The sequence below is a fragment of the Olea europaea genome, chromosome 11 (genome assembly GCF_002742605.1).
Source record: "Olea europaea var. sylvestris chromosome 11, O_europaea_v1, whole genome shotgun sequence".
Classification (NCBI taxonomy): Eukaryota; Viridiplantae; Streptophyta; class Magnoliopsida; order Lamiales; family Oleaceae; genus Olea; species Olea europaea.
This window is the reverse complement of record NC_036247.1, coordinates 6845303-6861853: the sequence shown is the minus strand read 5'-3', so window position 1 is coordinate 6861853 and position 16551 is coordinate 6845303. Positions and strand designations below refer to the sequence as shown.

At 31.2% G+C, this 16551-nt stretch overlaps 1 protein-coding gene across 2 annotated transcripts; it reads left to right on the top strand.

The window, feature by feature from the left end:
- The first annotated feature begins 11000 nt into the window (after positions 1 to 11000).
- LOC111403174 (putative late blight resistance protein homolog R1A-10) lies at positions 11001 to 16293 on the top strand. Of its 2 annotated transcripts, XM_023031579.1 has the most exons (4): positions 11001 to 11656; positions 13197 to 13320; positions 13486 to 15472; positions 15982 to 16293. In XM_023031579.1, the coding sequence occupies exons 1-3, from the start codon at positions 11219 to 11221 to the stop codon at positions 15429 to 15431; spliced, it is 2508 nt and encodes an 835-aa protein (XP_022887347.1). In that variant the 5' UTR covers positions 11001 to 11218; the 3' UTR covers positions 15432 to 15472; positions 15982 to 16293. The 2 variants fall into 2 exon arrangements, with proteins under 2 accessions (XP_022887347.1, XP_022887346.1); XM_023031578.1 differs by having other exon boundaries at positions 13197 to 15472.
- Positions 16294 to 16551: the final 258 nt, after the last annotated feature.

Sequence of the window (16551 nt, the reverse complement as noted above, 5' to 3'; positions counted from 1 at the left end):
TAATAAAATATAATAAGAAATAACACCATTCGATATATCATTGATAGGGCATTTAGAGGCCCTATTACGTCGTCTCGCTCTTTGGTCACTCTAGAGTCAACTTAGGCGTTGAGTACAATCTGAATTTTAGCTCGAGATAGCAAAATTGCAATGATTTAAGGAGTAGAAGCTGAAATTCTGTAGTTGGACATGGGAAATAATAATTGATGAAAATTCAAAATGGGAAAATTGAAATGGAGGCAATATTTTGCTTATACTTTTATTCTCTTGCGAAAAATAAAAAAAAAAATGCTATCATGTTTGGCGATGGGTTGAATAAATAACAATTAACTTTTCACAAATTACCTTGGAAAAGTCGACGATTCTAAGTATGAATTGAGCCTCATTATATTCCAAAACTTATCTGTCACTTGCTATTTTTATTTTTATTTTGTTTTTTGTATTTGATATGAACTGAGACCCCGTTTGGTAGGGATTTTTTGTCTCAAAAAATTGATTTTTTACAGTTATTTTACCATTCAAGCCGTAATTATTGACTTCTTCTCTCACATGTGGACCCAACTTTTCTTCTAATGGTCAAAAAATTAATTCTCAAAATTCCTACCAAACGAGCCCTGAATATGCAAATTGCTTTATTATATTTCAATGTATCTTTCATTTGCTATATTTTAAATTTCTTTGTATTTAGTATTTAACAATTATTGAGCTAGTAGGTGGTTCACAGAAAAACAAAGTACAGTGACTCTACTAAATAATTGCACCGGTCATTTAAAAAATTACGTAGAAAGAGAAGAAAACCATGTATGACATAAATCTTAATTAATATACTTTATCAAAATGTCTAGCTATTCGGATCTGAAGTTTGACATATTACGAAGAAAATAGTTAATATTATTACAAAATATATCCGTAAAATTTGTAATCCTGACATAGCTTCCCATCATTCAAAAACAAATTTAAATTTTTGTTGTAAAATTATGATATAATTATTGATAATTATTTAGTCTTATCAAAATACTTAAACAGGTCTTACTTACTCTAGAAAAATATTTTCTAATAAGACTATAACTCCCATTGAAACCTTATATATGGTAGTCATTGTTATAATGAAATAAACACTTGAATTTTGACTTTATTATTTTTCTTCTATTTTTTCTTAATTTTATAAAACGTTATCAACATGAGGCGGTTCTAGTTAATTGAGCAATAAAAGAATTTTGGTTCATTTCTTTGTGTTAAATCAAGCCAAACTCTAACAAATTGAACTAATAAAGATACTCTTTATTCATCTTTAATAGAAAATATTAATATTCTCCTTCGATTGTGTAAAGATAGAGCAGTATACATTATTCAACTTTGTAATATCATTTTAATTATACCATTTGATGATAGAATATATTTGTTTAAATGTAGTTTATAAGTCCTTTCCAATATTTCATAATAATACTATATTATTACTCTTGAAAGAGGATCAACTTAACGTCAATATTTCAGAAAAATATTGTATTATTACTATGTATCAATAATTCATCAAAATATATTAATGTTGCTCAGCCCCCCGGGGCATATCCTAGTGGTGCAAAGGACAGGAGTGATGTAGTTTTGGCCTTGCTGGCAGCCGCAGTGTGAGAGTTCAATTCCTGAGATATGGAATTGGACTTTTTGTGAGCACCAGTGTACGAGCAAGCTCTTATTTCCTGACCTGCTGAAGCATATTTCGAAATTTACTTCTCTCACGATACTCCAGAGATGGGGCGGTGGAGACATTCAAGGTTGGGGTTAAACCTTTATATTAATGTTGCTCTTGTAAAAGCACAATTTCAAGCATATCAATTTGAGTATACCGTTTAATAATATAAATATATTTGTTTGAATGTAGTATATTAATTCTTACCAATATTTCAAAAGAATATTGTATTATTAATTTTGGAAGAGCATCAATTCAAATCAATATTTCAGTAGAATCTTGTGTGTTATAGTTACATCAGTAGGATCATGTTGTTCTGCAGAAGCACTATTTCATGCATATTAATATAACAAAGAATGTTATATTATAGTTCTCAAATAAGAATTTATAAGCATTAATGTTTTGAACCTTATCAATATTTTAGAAAAAAATCTTGAGTTGCCTATTTAATTTTGAAGGAAAAACTACTTTATTTTTTTTTTTATCAATATTCAAGCAAAATATTGTATTATTGTTCTTGAAAAAATTTACATTGTAAGTTTTAGTACTATATTTATAACAGTGTTTTTCTTGAATAAATCTCAACGTTACATGAATTAATATTCAAGAAGAATATTATGTTATTACTTTTTAAGACACGACTTTATATAAGTTAATATTCTATATTAAGTTTAATACTCTTGAATACGTACAATGGCATACAAATCAATGTTCTAAAATTTTAGAAGAATAGTGTTTCTGTACACTCTTAAATAGTGTTAATTTGATATGCTAATCAAAAAATTTAGGAGGAGCATAATTTTTACAAATCAATAATTTAGAAGAGTATAATTATATTTGTATATATGCAATTACTTAATTTATTGTTGATCATTATTCTAAGTGCTATATTTATCCTATGTGCACTAAATATGAAGTGTTAGATGAATTCTTAACAAATAAGGTTGAAGTAAACAATCCATGTAAAACCATGAGTAAATATCTTAGAAGTGATATTGGAGGTGAATATCATTATTTTTTTTAAAATTTTGTAAAAACATTAGTATAAATATATAAATCGTGACATATATATACTCCTCAACAAAACAATGAAGTGGAAAGAAAGAAAAAAGGACTTTGAAATGGTTATTGGTATGTTGTGTAATTCAAAATTAAGGGATATTAGGGAGAGGCTTATTAACTGCAAGTCACATTTGTAATAGAATTCGAGGTAAAGGAAACAAAAGTGCAAATTATAAATTATGGAAAAAGAGAGCTCAATTTATCTTATTTACCTGCTTTGGATGTAAAGCTATTGTTAGACTTCCTCTACCTAAAATAAAGAAATGAGAAGAAAAAAGAACACAATATATTTTCTTAGGTTAAAAGAACATAGTAAATATTATAGATTTCTAGTTATATGTCGGATAACTTGGTTAAAGTTAATGTTGTAATAGAATCAAGATGCGTAAAATTTTCTGAACATGGTTTCTATAGTTTCTCGAAGTAGTGATCTCGAAATCACCTCAACCTATTGTAAGAGAGGTTAACAAAAGAAGAATGTAGTAGAGTTGAAGTTAATGTTGTAATAGAATCAAGGTATGTAATATTTTATGAACGTCGCTTCTATACTTTTCCTAAGTAGTGATCTCGAAATCATCTCAACCTATTGTAAGAGAGGTTAATAAAAGAAGAATATACTAAAGACTTACACATTAAACAAATTGTAGTTGCGCATTTTATGGAGTCGGATCCTCTGACAATAAAAACGCAACAAAATCAAATGATGTTGCATTTTTAAAAGAAGTAATAGATGATGAAACGCCATTTATTATGAGCAAAAAAAACTTGTTAGATAGTAGTTATTTCACCAGGTTCAAACCTATTAGTTATAAATGGATTTTCTAGAAGAATACGAAAGTAGATGAAATTAGTGGCAAGGTCAAAGCATGTTAATAGCAAAAGGCTTTACTTATAAGAACTTGATAGCTTTGGTATTCATTTTAAGTTGAAAAACCATCAAATATATGTGGAGCGACTGGAAAGATTTATCTTACTTGATCAAGAATTTAAAGTTTGTAAGTAGATTAAGTAATTATATGTACTTAAATAAACACTAAAGCAATGACATGGAAAAAATGATAAATTGATAGTTGCCAATGAATTTAGAATTCATGAATCAGGCAAGAGTATGTATAGCAAATTTAATGAACATTAATGTGACATTATGTTTATGTATAGCAAATTTAATGAACATTAATGTGTCATTATGTTTACATGAGAATGATGTGTTAATTTTTCGTACCATGATATATTGTAGGATTGTAAAAATTTCGTAGTTGGACATGGTACATAATTGATGAAAATTGGAAGAGTAATGCTATTTTGCCCAACTGGGGTAAAACCTAGTTTAGATGGTATTAATGTTGCATTAAATAATAAGTGAAATTAAATTACTCATTTAATTTCATCTTTCATTTAGTCTATCATCTATCATCACTTAAACAGGGTTGTAACCCCAATGGAGCTACATATCGTTACTCAAATTGGAAATGGGATAGTTTGAAAATGAAGAGATTATTTTTGGGTTTTTTTTTTATAGTTGTTAACTCTTACCCAAAAATAAATAAATAAATAAATCGACCTTGTTATTGTTCGATTGATTCTGCAAGTGTAAGGATTGTGCAAGTGATAAAGTGAATTTTTGAGTCTAAGTATCATTTCTACATGGATTAAATTTTACTATCAATTTTTATTCCAATTCTAATTTCAATCTAAATTGATTTGATTTAGAAACCAATTATCAAATCAAGATTTTATTTTCAAACAAAATTTTCCTAACATTACATAACAAATCTAATTTCTAAGTGATTAGGAATTCTAATTTCATTTAGGTTATTTAAAGTTCATTCAATCCAAATTCATTTAGCCCCTTTTTCCTATGTATTAGCAATTGAATTAACCAATTTTATATGGTAGTCTCTCTCAAGTAAAATTAACCAATTTCACACATTCAATTTACTATACCTCTATGTAAATTCATACACATATAAAAACATTTAATTTTAGGAATTCAACGATTAAATAACCTATAAAAGTATCTATTGATCTCTTATAAAACCTATGTTGTTTATTGCACAAATTAGACAAATATATTTCCTCCCGGTCTCAATATTGTCCTTTAATCAATTAATTGGTGATCAAGTAATTGAAACGTTAAATATACAATAAACAATTAACATATGAACAAGTTGCATGAAATTTTTGGAATTAAATAAATATCAAACCTAAACTACATCATTTATCCTAACAATAAATTATTTAGCCAATCATAAATGAAAAATTAAATAATAAAAAGACATGTCATCGGGTTCGTTAAAATTATAAAGAAACGTATCTTAGCAATTGTTGTTCCTTGGCACCCAGTTTTTAACAATGGGTCATCAATCTCCTCTTCAAAGCTTGAATATCTCCTATAGGGATGACAATTTGAATCGTCAAAATCGAAAATCGTGATTAATTGAACCAAATGGAATGAAAAAAATCGAATCGATGGTACAATGGGGCGGATATGTCATTTAATTTTAGTGACCCGGTTCGAGACGAGGCGGGTATGGTATTTGCGCCGTCGCGCCGTCCCGAACCGATTACCTGTTAAAAAAAGGGCAATTGGACTTTCTATTATAATTTTTATAGCCCCAAATTTATGGCTCAATATCGACCCATTAAGTAACCTAATCTAGTTACCACTTGTCCACTAAATACTAACCCTACCACAAAGAAATTTGGAATCAAATTCAACAAGACATTAGCCGAATGCTGTCTTCACTCGAGTTTTTGGATTAAGAAGTATGGTTGTATTATTACTCTACTTACATTTCTTTTTACTATATAAGACTTAGCTTTGAGTTTTGATGTATGCTAATAAGAGTTGTGGGGAAGAATGAAAATTGAATATGATTAAGGCTGGAGCTTTTCATTTATTGAGTAGGAATCAAATTCAATGCACAAGATTAAGAGAGGAAGATATTGTTTAGTACTGATATATTGATAATATTGTTTGTTAAATTCGAATTTTGCATTTGAGAATTGGGATATTATTTGCTACATTAGCTTAGTATTATATTTTTGTTTTTATTGACTTTTTTCACAATTTTTTTTTTAAAATTTGATGGCTAAACCTATAAAAAATAACTTATTTTTGTGGTTAATAACGACCCGAACTAAGATATGAGCCGAACTGACCTTCGTTGTTATGATATAGCCAAAAAATTGGTGGTTCGATGAGGGTTTTGGCTGAACCGACTTTGAACCTAACCGTTGCCAACCCTAATCTCCCAGTCAATTGTGTTTTTCAACCTCAAATCCCAAATTTGAGGTACAAATTTTAGGATTGGGTAATTGGTACAAAACGTCATTGCCTTTCATTTTTGACATTTTTGCTCATATTTCCACATTTCTTTGCGTTAAACGGCATTTTTACCATTTTTGACATAAAATGATCAAAATACCCTTTCTATTTAAACAAAAAAATGATAAGAACAAAATTGCAAATATAAGCCCAAACTTTCCATATGTGCAAATCAGCCCGAACATTGAAAAAATAAGTCACTAAACCACCTATAATTGACCGCCACTTTGAAGCTAATAAACTTCGGACAACCACTGCCGAAACCATCGGACCTCCATACCGTCGGATAGCTCTCACTCCCCTCTACACATAGCACTCATCATCCAATTACTATGCCAACAGATTTGGTAGAAGTTGCAAGCCAAAATATCGAACTCGGAAATGCAAATACGGGGCAGCACAACCTGTTCCGACAAGACTCATGCCATTCCTAACATTCTAGTCGAATATACACACCAAGAGGTCCCTGTCCATGGTCCTCGAATGTCATTTAATTCACAAAATCAAACCAAACAGGCTGCAACTTCTAACACATCCATTTCGCAGTTTTCAAGCAAATTTTCGGCGCCAGTGATGGGACCCATGATCACGGACATATGGGTCTATCCCAATTTTGTCTGGACATGGCAGTTCATTCACAAAACGGAGAAAACGCAAAACCCTTCGATCCCATTTCAATTAGTGTTCCTCCACATCTACAATCAACAAATCGCTCCAACTAGAATACAATTCAAAGTGTAACGACTCTAGGTAGTGAATCAATTGTTGTAATTCACCATTTAAATGAAGCAATTTAGAATTTTTGACCGACGATGAAATGGGAGTGGGAGATGAGGTGTGGAAGACCTTTTTTTTTATTTTATTTTTTTAAATTTGCACATATGAAAAGTTCGAGTTTATAGTTGCAATTTTTTTTTTTTGTTTAAATAGAAGAGTATTTTAGTCATTTTACGTCAAAAATGATAAAAATGACGTTTAGCATAAAGAAAAGTGGAAACAGGTGCAAAAATGTCAAAAATGACAGGTAGGGACGTTTTGTGCCAATTAACCTTTTTGGATTCAATGTATTTGGACGTCTAATTATGCCTTAAGATTGTATCTCTAATCCCCAATAATGGAATAAAAGATTTATATTTATAAACGTAAATTAGATCTAAAATAGAGTTTCAAGATGATTGGAAACCATAATTTAAGCCTCGTTTGGTAGTAAAAAAATTAATTTCTTGACTGTTATTTTATTATTTTAGCCCTCATTTTTTACTTTTTCACTCACGGACCCACTTTTCTCTCTAACTATTAAAAAATCAATTCTGATAATCACTATCGAACATGCCCTAAGTCCAATCTCAAATTGTTGGAATTTATACTTTGCTTCTACAATTTGGTGATGTTATCCTTTTTAATTCAGATTGAGTCCTTACATTTTACAATCGAGGTCCTTCAACTTCCAAATGTGACTCATTAGTCCATAACTTCCAGAATATGTCCAACTTATTCATTTTTAATCAACTATTGCTCCTTTTCATCCCCCCCCCCCCCCTTTTTTTTTTTTTTTTTTTTTTTTCCACCTTTTTTTCCTTTTTTTTTTTTTTTTTTTTTGTCTATCTCGAATTTTCTACTAAAATAATAAAAAACACACAAAAGTCAAGTATCTAGTTCTAAAATTAATCCCAAAAGCTATTTTTGACGATCAAAATAAGTGTATTTTTTGCACTTACCAATTATTTTATTATTATTATTATTTTTTTTGTTGACAAGGGAACCCGCAGCCGCTACCCAGATGTGCGCATTAGGTAAACCTCGTCTTGTGATCCTAGCCGGCAAAGGACCACAAGGAGGTAAACCAGCCTAGGTTACCCATAGCTGACCAGCTCAAACCAAAAAGGTCAATAAGCAGTTCCAACGGGAATCGAACTAGCAACCTCACGATTACTAGTCCAACTGCCCGACCAACTTGGCTGGGGTTGCCCCCGCACTTACAAGTTATTATTTGGCAAAAGAGTTGAATAAGACCAAAGGTACTTGTAACAAATTACCTTGAGAAAGTCAACAATGGAATACTATTAGGACATGTCCAATGAACATGCTTGATCTCTTGACACAACTAGACAGAATAAAAAATTTTCATCGCATTGCTGACGTGGCAAGAAGATTTTAATTATGGTTCTCAGAAATAGTCATCAGAGAACCATAATTAATGTTTTCTTGCCACACCAACAACGAATTTTTTTTTTTTTGCAGTGTTTGATATTCATTTTTTTTCAAAATGTATTTTTCTTTTTTTTTTTAACCACACATTTTTTATTAAAAAAATATTACACGTAAATAAAAAAAATTCTTTATTTTTCAACTACACATTTTTCATCAATTTACTATTTTAAAATACATTTTTACATAAAAATGGATCTCAAACAACCTTTTTATTCTTTCCCACTAGAGATAGAAATCAACTCTAATCGAATGAAATCGTAAGTTGCACCAAAAAGTATCACATCACGTCAAAAAATTTAAATGGCAATAAAAATATAAAAAATATTTAGCACATAATCAACCCGTAAAAGATGTATTAGACATACTCCACTTAATATTTGATAATTTATTTTCGTTCGAGAACGTGTCAATTTAATTTTTTACAATTTAACTCAACTCTTTCTGTACATCCTCTTTCTTTTACATGTTGCACATAATTATTGCAATCCATATCCCATTGAAGAGGCAGTTATCTCCATTCTCATAATTAGTACAACGTTTCACATTGTTGCATTGGAGATGCTCTTATACTCCAATTCTTATTTGTCATTTGCTATATTTTCAATTTTTACATTTAATATGAATTGATCCTGCAAATTGCTTTATTATATTCAAATAAATATTTATAATTTGCTATATTTTCTAAAAAAATTAGTATTTAGCACACTTGTTGGTTTAGTAGGCGGTTCAAAAAATTATTATAGAATAACTTTGTTAAATAATTGCACCTGATCATGTTATAACTTTGTCTATAAAGAGGAGAAAGCTATGCAATAAATAAACCTTAAAATATACATTCTCAAAAGGCAAAATTTCAAACCATTCATTTCTCAAGTTGTTTGAGAAGAGGTTGTTTGGTAGAGATTTTTTAAAATATTATTGAGATGTAACCATTTGTGCAAAAATGAAAAACAAACATTCTCCTAGCTAAAAGTTACCATTTTTTGTATAAATGAAAATTAAGAAAAAAAAGGGTTTAAAAATTTTCCCGTTTGGTACGTATTAATGTAAAAATGAGAATGAAAAATATAGTCGTTATAGGCTCCACATAAAAGACAGAAATTTAAATTTAATGACATAATGTGATGAATAACGATTATATTTTTTATTTTAATGGATAAAAAATGGAAATTAACATGGGCTTGCTATATTCATAAAAGGGATAGAAATTTACATAGAAAGCCAGCAATATCAAATTGCTTTATCAGATTCCAATGCTGGTCAGTCGTAAAAATTTACATGGAAAAAGTTTCAAATTGCTTATCATATTCAATGCTCGTGTCGTAAAAAATTACATGGAAAGCATCAAATGGCTTTATCATATTCCAATGCCTGTCAGTCGGAAAAATTTGGAAAAAATTTGCATGGAAACTGTGTCAAATTGCTTTGTCATATTCAATGCTTGTCTGTAGTAAAAATTTCAACTTACAGGATCCTGCTAGACCACCATATACATGGGGTCCAATTAATTTTTTTGTCCTTTTTAATACATGTGAGGCTCTGTACAGTGAGGAGCCCAATAAAATATCTGTGAGCCATTATCCTGTACACCCGGCATTATTTTAAAACTTTACATGGAAAGCATCAAATTGCTTTATAATAAGAGAGCTGCTGTAGTAACAGACCTGTCAGAATAATAAAACTGCTATCATATTCCCTTATCTTTCATTTTCTATATTTAAACAGTTTTTTTTTTTATTTGATATTTCACACTTGTTGGTTTAACATGTGGTTACAGAAAATATATTATAAAATGACTCGACTTTATAACATAATTACAACGGGGTAGCTGATAAATTGTCGAGCTAGGGAAGAAATTATGCTTCAAAGTAATTTTAATAGATTTTTTATTTTTAAAGAGCATTATACGTAATAAAGAAAATCTTTAAATTTAGAGGTTAAAATTTTCACACACTCCAACAAATTCTTTATTTTTAACTCTTTATTCTACTTTTTCCATAAAGCAGTTAATTTTTTCTTATATTTAGGGGCTGTTTGGGCCCGATTTTTTCACCAAAAAAATTGATTTTTTGACCGTTATTTACTATTCCAGCCGTCATATTTGACTTCTTCTCTCACAGGTGGATCCCACTTTTCTCCTAACAGTCAAAAAATCAATTCTCAAAATCACTCCCAAACAGACTCTTCATTAATATATGAATATTTTAAATTTGCATATCATTATATGTAATGATTATAAAGTAGATATTTTGCCCCTGTTTGGCTCCATTAAATTACATTTCATCACATTCTTTTTTTCTGTCATATTTTTAATTACACAATTTTTCATAAAATAATATTACAAGTAAATTGAAAATTTTTTCTTCTTTTTCAATCACTTATTTTTTAACAAAATACTATTCCTCTTATTTTTATTATAAAAAATGAGGGCCAAACGGGGCAAAATGTATTTGGCTCTAACACGATCGTCAGTGGACAATCAAAATTTCAAGCCATTCATATCAGTTAAGCATGTAAGAGAACAAAAGTCGTGATTTTGTTGCTTGACAGCAAGATTGTAAAAACCGAGTCAATTTAAAATTTTAAAGTGTTCTACTGGTGCAATTCCATGTGTTACAATATTCACCACTTGTTATTGAAATTATTGATCTTGTACTGACCTGTCATTTGCAATATATATTTATCTTTTTTGATATTTTATATGACGCCTCTAGCTGGTCACCATTGTGAAAGGAAACTATTTTACGATTTTTCATAGCTGGCTGGTTATCCAAGAAAAAAATTTATTATAAAATGACTTGGTTACACACATGAATGAAGCTATTCTAAGAATTTTTTTCTCATAATTCCCATCTTCACACTGTGTAGCATAGAATATCTACAATACATGTAGAGGTGATTTTGTTATCGGAAATCAATTGAAGAAGAGGATGATCGACGCTACGGTGACATTTATACGTGAAAACCTAAAGGAATTGATTGATTCAACCAGTAAGCAGATTTCTGAAGTGAACGATAAAGTGAAATCTCTGAGTGATGATCTGGATTTCTTCAAAGACTTCCTCCAGGATGCCACAAAAAAACCGATCGAGGATCCAGCCATGGAAGCATTGGTGAAACAAATAAGAAACGCAGTATACGAAGCAGAAGATATTGTGGATGAATATGTTATTGAGGCAGCTCAATACAAATCCAGTAGTATGTTTAAAAAAACAAAGCATCCACTGGATCATCCCACGAAGCTTTTAAATCTGGCGCAAAAGATTAAGCCCATGAAGGCGATAGTGAATGAAATAATCAAGAAGAAGAAGTCTGACGATGTGGCCAGGCTCGATGGGGGAGGATCTAAACCTGGCAAAATAACTAAGGTATAATATATAAACTCATTTACTCTTCTGTGTATTACTAGATTAGCTTTGTTGATGACTTGATTCTAAGTCAACCCAATCTTCATACTGGTTTTGATTGCTTTAATACTCATTTTAGTAACAGTTAAACTCAAGGAAAATCTTCCTATAGTTAATGGATACTACTTCTCTCGTAATTGTCTGACTGCTTGTCAAATCACATTTAATTTAGACAATTTGTTCACATTAAATCCATGGCTAAAATACAACTAGATCTCACGCCTCAGTGATACAAACATCAGATAGATGATAATTACTGCTATTGCATAATTCATTTCTTTAAAGATTGGAGACAAGGGCGGGAGTCAGGGTTTGTACAACTAATTTCTGCTCCAAATAATTGATAAGTTTAAGGACTTTGTTTAGCTTTTACAGTATTTTAAGCTTTTCTGAATGATAAAAGTATTTTCGAATTCTTTACTATTGATCTCACTATTTTAGTTTACAATTTACATCAGAGAGCTTTTTATGCCATCTTGATAAGAACCCGTTAATAAATCAGTTATAATAAATTTGATTTCTCATTTCTTTTCTTCTTTATTCAAATATAAAGATGAATCTATCTGGATAAAAATTAAATTTTTAATAGATTTTAATAAAAGTTAATGAAATATGTGATTGACAAGTTAATAAAAGTTGTCAGTACATTTGATTGAAAATGAGTTTGAGAGGAAATAAATTTTTTTAAAATGAGGATCAAATAAGGATTTGTAGATAATGGTAAAACTAAAACGTCCACTGAAGAGCTAAATATTAGAATTTACACATTTTTCAAGATTAAAGACTAATTACTCATCATACCGTGTTGTAAACGATCCGGTCCAACTTGGATGACATTTTATATTAATCGGTCCAGAAGAATGCAAAAGAATATGTTATTATTCAAAAATTTAATCCCATGTGAAGTTTAAACTATATCATGAGCCTGTTTGGAAGTGATTTTGAGAATTGATTTTTTAATCGTTAGGAGAAAAGTGTGGTCGACCTTAGAGAGAAGAAATCAAATATGATGGCTGAAATAATGAAATAACGGTCAAAAAGTCAATTAAAAATCGCTCCTAAACAGGCTCATGGTATACCTGATGCTTGACGAGTGAAGTTTTAGATATTTGTTTCTCTTTCATTATAATCTTAAAATCAAGAGAAAGCTTCAGACTTTTAATAATTCAATTTATACATCAAATTTTAAACTAGAACCATGATTATTTTATATTTATTGTTATTCATATGGCTCTTTATTTTTTAAATAAATTTTTTGTTTAACAATAACTCGTCGATTTGACTGGTAATCCATTGACCTGATGCTTTTACCGGGTTGATTCTCATATTATCTATGTGACAGGTTAGAGTGCTGAAACTTTCCAATTAGCATACACATCGACATGTATTCTCATCTTGAATATTTTCTTGCTGTACATTTCGTTTTATTATAGGCTTGAGTTTCTAATATTATTTAGATATTGGCACATCATTTCTGATATGATCGTCATTACTATACTAGGCTCCCATCGTACAGGAAGAACTTGTGGTAGGTATTGAAGACGAGGCAGCAACAGTCATCAATCTTCTTACTAGAGAATCTGAAGAACTGGCAATTGTATCGATAGTTGGTGTGCCAGGTCTTGGTAAGACAACACTAGCTAAAATGGTATTTCGTGATCCTAAAATAGAATTCGAATTTTACAATCGTATATGGGTTTATGTTTCTCAAGATTATAATAGAAAGGAAGTTTTCCTTACTATTCTGGATCAAATCACCAAGGTCACTGATGAGATACGTAACATGACAGAAGAAAATTTAGCTCAAAAACTCCTTGGATCTTTGGAGGAAGAGAAGTATTTAATTGTCATGGATGATGTTCGGACTCAAAATGACTGGAATCATCTCCGAGTTGCTTTTCCTAAGAACAAGAAGAAAAGTAGAATATTATTGACTAGTTGTGACAAGAATATGGGTAAGGATGCCGACTGTAAAGTAGAACGCCATGATTTGCGATTTCTAAACATTGATGAGAGTTGGGTGTTACTTCAAAGAAAAGCACTTGGCTTGGAGGAATGCCCAGAGGATTTGGTCGAACGTGGAAAGAATATAGCTGCTGAATGTGGTGGACTACCACTGAAGATAGTGATGATTGGAGAAATTCTACTAGAAAAAGGTACGGAAAGATCTCATTGGGAAGATGTTTCCAAAAATGTGAAGGAATATATTTTTGAAATGGATCTAGGGAAGAAAATGGACAATTTTATAGCATGGAGTTTTAATCACCTACCTTATCACTTGAGAGCGTGTTTTATATATTTTGGGATGCTTCCAGAAGACTATCGTATCTCGGTAAGGAAACTAATTCGCTTGTGGGTTGCCGAAGGATTCATACAACAAAAAGGGGAGTTAAACTTGGAGGGTATTGCAGAGGACTATCTAGTAGATCTTGTCAACAGGAATTTAGTCATGGTTGAAAAATGGAGGTCAAATGGCAAGATTAAAACTTGCTATGTTCGTGACATGATCCATGTGTTTTGCAAGAATAAAGCAGTTGAGGAAAATTTTTACCACGAAATCAAACGGTCTGATCAAATTACTGATTCATCTTCCAAAGATGACTCCAAAATTTACCGTGGCCTTTCTATTCCACCCCATTTTCTGAGCACTATATCTCCAGAAAAGTTTGGTTCACATGTTCGGTCTTTGTTGTGTTTCCCCAATGGCGAAATTCCCTCGACACTTGCAAACATTTCTTCCATCCCCAAAACATTTAAATTGCTCAGGGTATTAGAGGGTGAGCCCATAAGTTTCAGCCGTTTTCCTACTGACCTAGCTCTACTGGTTAATTTGAGGTACCTTGTTCTCTCCGTCCAATTCAAGATCCTTCCTAAATACATTACCAACCTTTGGAATATGCAAACTCTTATTGTCAATACATCATCAAATGCCCTTGAAATCAAAGGAGATATATTCAAAATGGTTCGGCTGAGACATCTAGAAACAAATGCACCCACTTCTTTTTCGGACCCCATATCTAAAAAAAGAAACAATGAAGAAGGTTCTTTGATAAGCTTAAGAACACTTTCAACTATATCACCTGAAACTTGTTCAGAAGTTGCATTTGACAGGGCTCCTAACCTAAGTAAGTTGGGTATTCGTGGTCAATTGTCTAAACTCTTCGAGGTCAAGGGTGGGTCTAGTTTGTTTGACAATGTGAAAAAGTTGAATTTCCTTGAAAATTTGAAGCTATTCAATGATGTGGTTGATATGCAAGATTCCAAAGGGAAAACAGTTAGCCCTCCAGACAAATTTCCACCAAACCTAAAGAAGCTAACACTGTATGGCACACAGCTTGATTGGAATTACATGTCTACACTGGGAATGTTGGAAAACCTTGAGATCCTCAAGTTGAAAGAAAATGCATTCAAGGGAAACTCGTGGGAGCCAAAGGATGGAGGTTTTCCTGCTCTTAAAATCTTGCATATTGGAAAGACAGATTTAACTAATTGGGTTGCTTCTAGTAGTCACTTCCCAAGTCTCAAGAGTCTTCATCTTCAACACTGCACTTACCTCAATGCAGTCCCATTGGGCCTTGCGGATATTGCAACCCTCCAGACAATAGAGTTGTACATGACCAACGAAGCAGCAGCTACTTCTGCCAAGAAAATTCAAGACCAAAAGAATGAATATCGGCAAGCAAATGAAGGCAAGGGAATTAAAGTTTCCATTTATCCTCCTGATCATGATAAATGATGATCTCTATTTGTTCAATCTCTGAAATGCCACATTCCCAGGTACTAAATTTTCATCTACTTCTCGTTCTCACTCTATTTATATTTGTCCTATTGAAAACTTGAGCAGCAAATATTTTGTTTGAAGACGTAGATATTGGATTTATTCATGTCGAATTGCAGATTAATAGCAGCTTTCTTCTCGTCTTTTTACTGAACCAATAGTCTTATACATTAGTTAACATATGAGGTTAGGTTCTCCTCCAAGCTTCTTGTTCTTCAAACAATTATGTGAATCATAAAAACCTGAAAGATGATCTCTAATATGATGCCAAATTCTGATTGTACAAAAGATTTTCTTCACTTATAACTGATTGTGCTTTTAAATTTCCCAGATTACCAGTTAAAATGTAGGAAATAGATCTGTTTGCATATATTCAATGAAACAAACTACAAAAATGTGGATCACAAGACTGACTTTTAATTGCAGGCAGAAAATTAAATGAATAACAATTATATTTCTAGTTTTTACATTGTTTTCGTATAATTGTCTATGCAATTTGTACACACAGATGATTCATCGTACAACAACGCCAAGGATATGATGAATAGATGATGAAGATCAGATGCATGAAGTGATGGCTTCTCTTCAGTCTTGTTTCACTTGCTTGAATAAAAGACACTATCGAATTTCATCTTATGTTCAACTTCAGAAAAATTGCATTTGCTTTTATTCAATGTATTGAATGCTGCTTCTTTTGTGTGTGTGTGTGTGTGGTGCCGAATAAGAACGTTGGGTTTGAGTTGTCGTGAACTTTTGTATCGTACTTCTGTGGTCTAATGAGAACAAAGGATTTGAAATTGATGTCAGTTTGTTTGTAGAATATAGAAAACTGTCGTCTTATTTATTTTTATTCATTAGTAGCACTACTGATTAGATATATACTTTATCGGAAATTATTGTCCTATCCACAGTGGGTAGGATAAAACTGTTCACTTGCTGATGTGGCAGGAAAACCTTGCTTACGATTGTTTTCAAATATAAGAACCTTAAATAAGGATCTATTCAAAGCGGACAAGATAAGACTTCCACTGTGAACAGGAAATTCGGAGTGATACATTATCTTAGAGCATTTTTATTT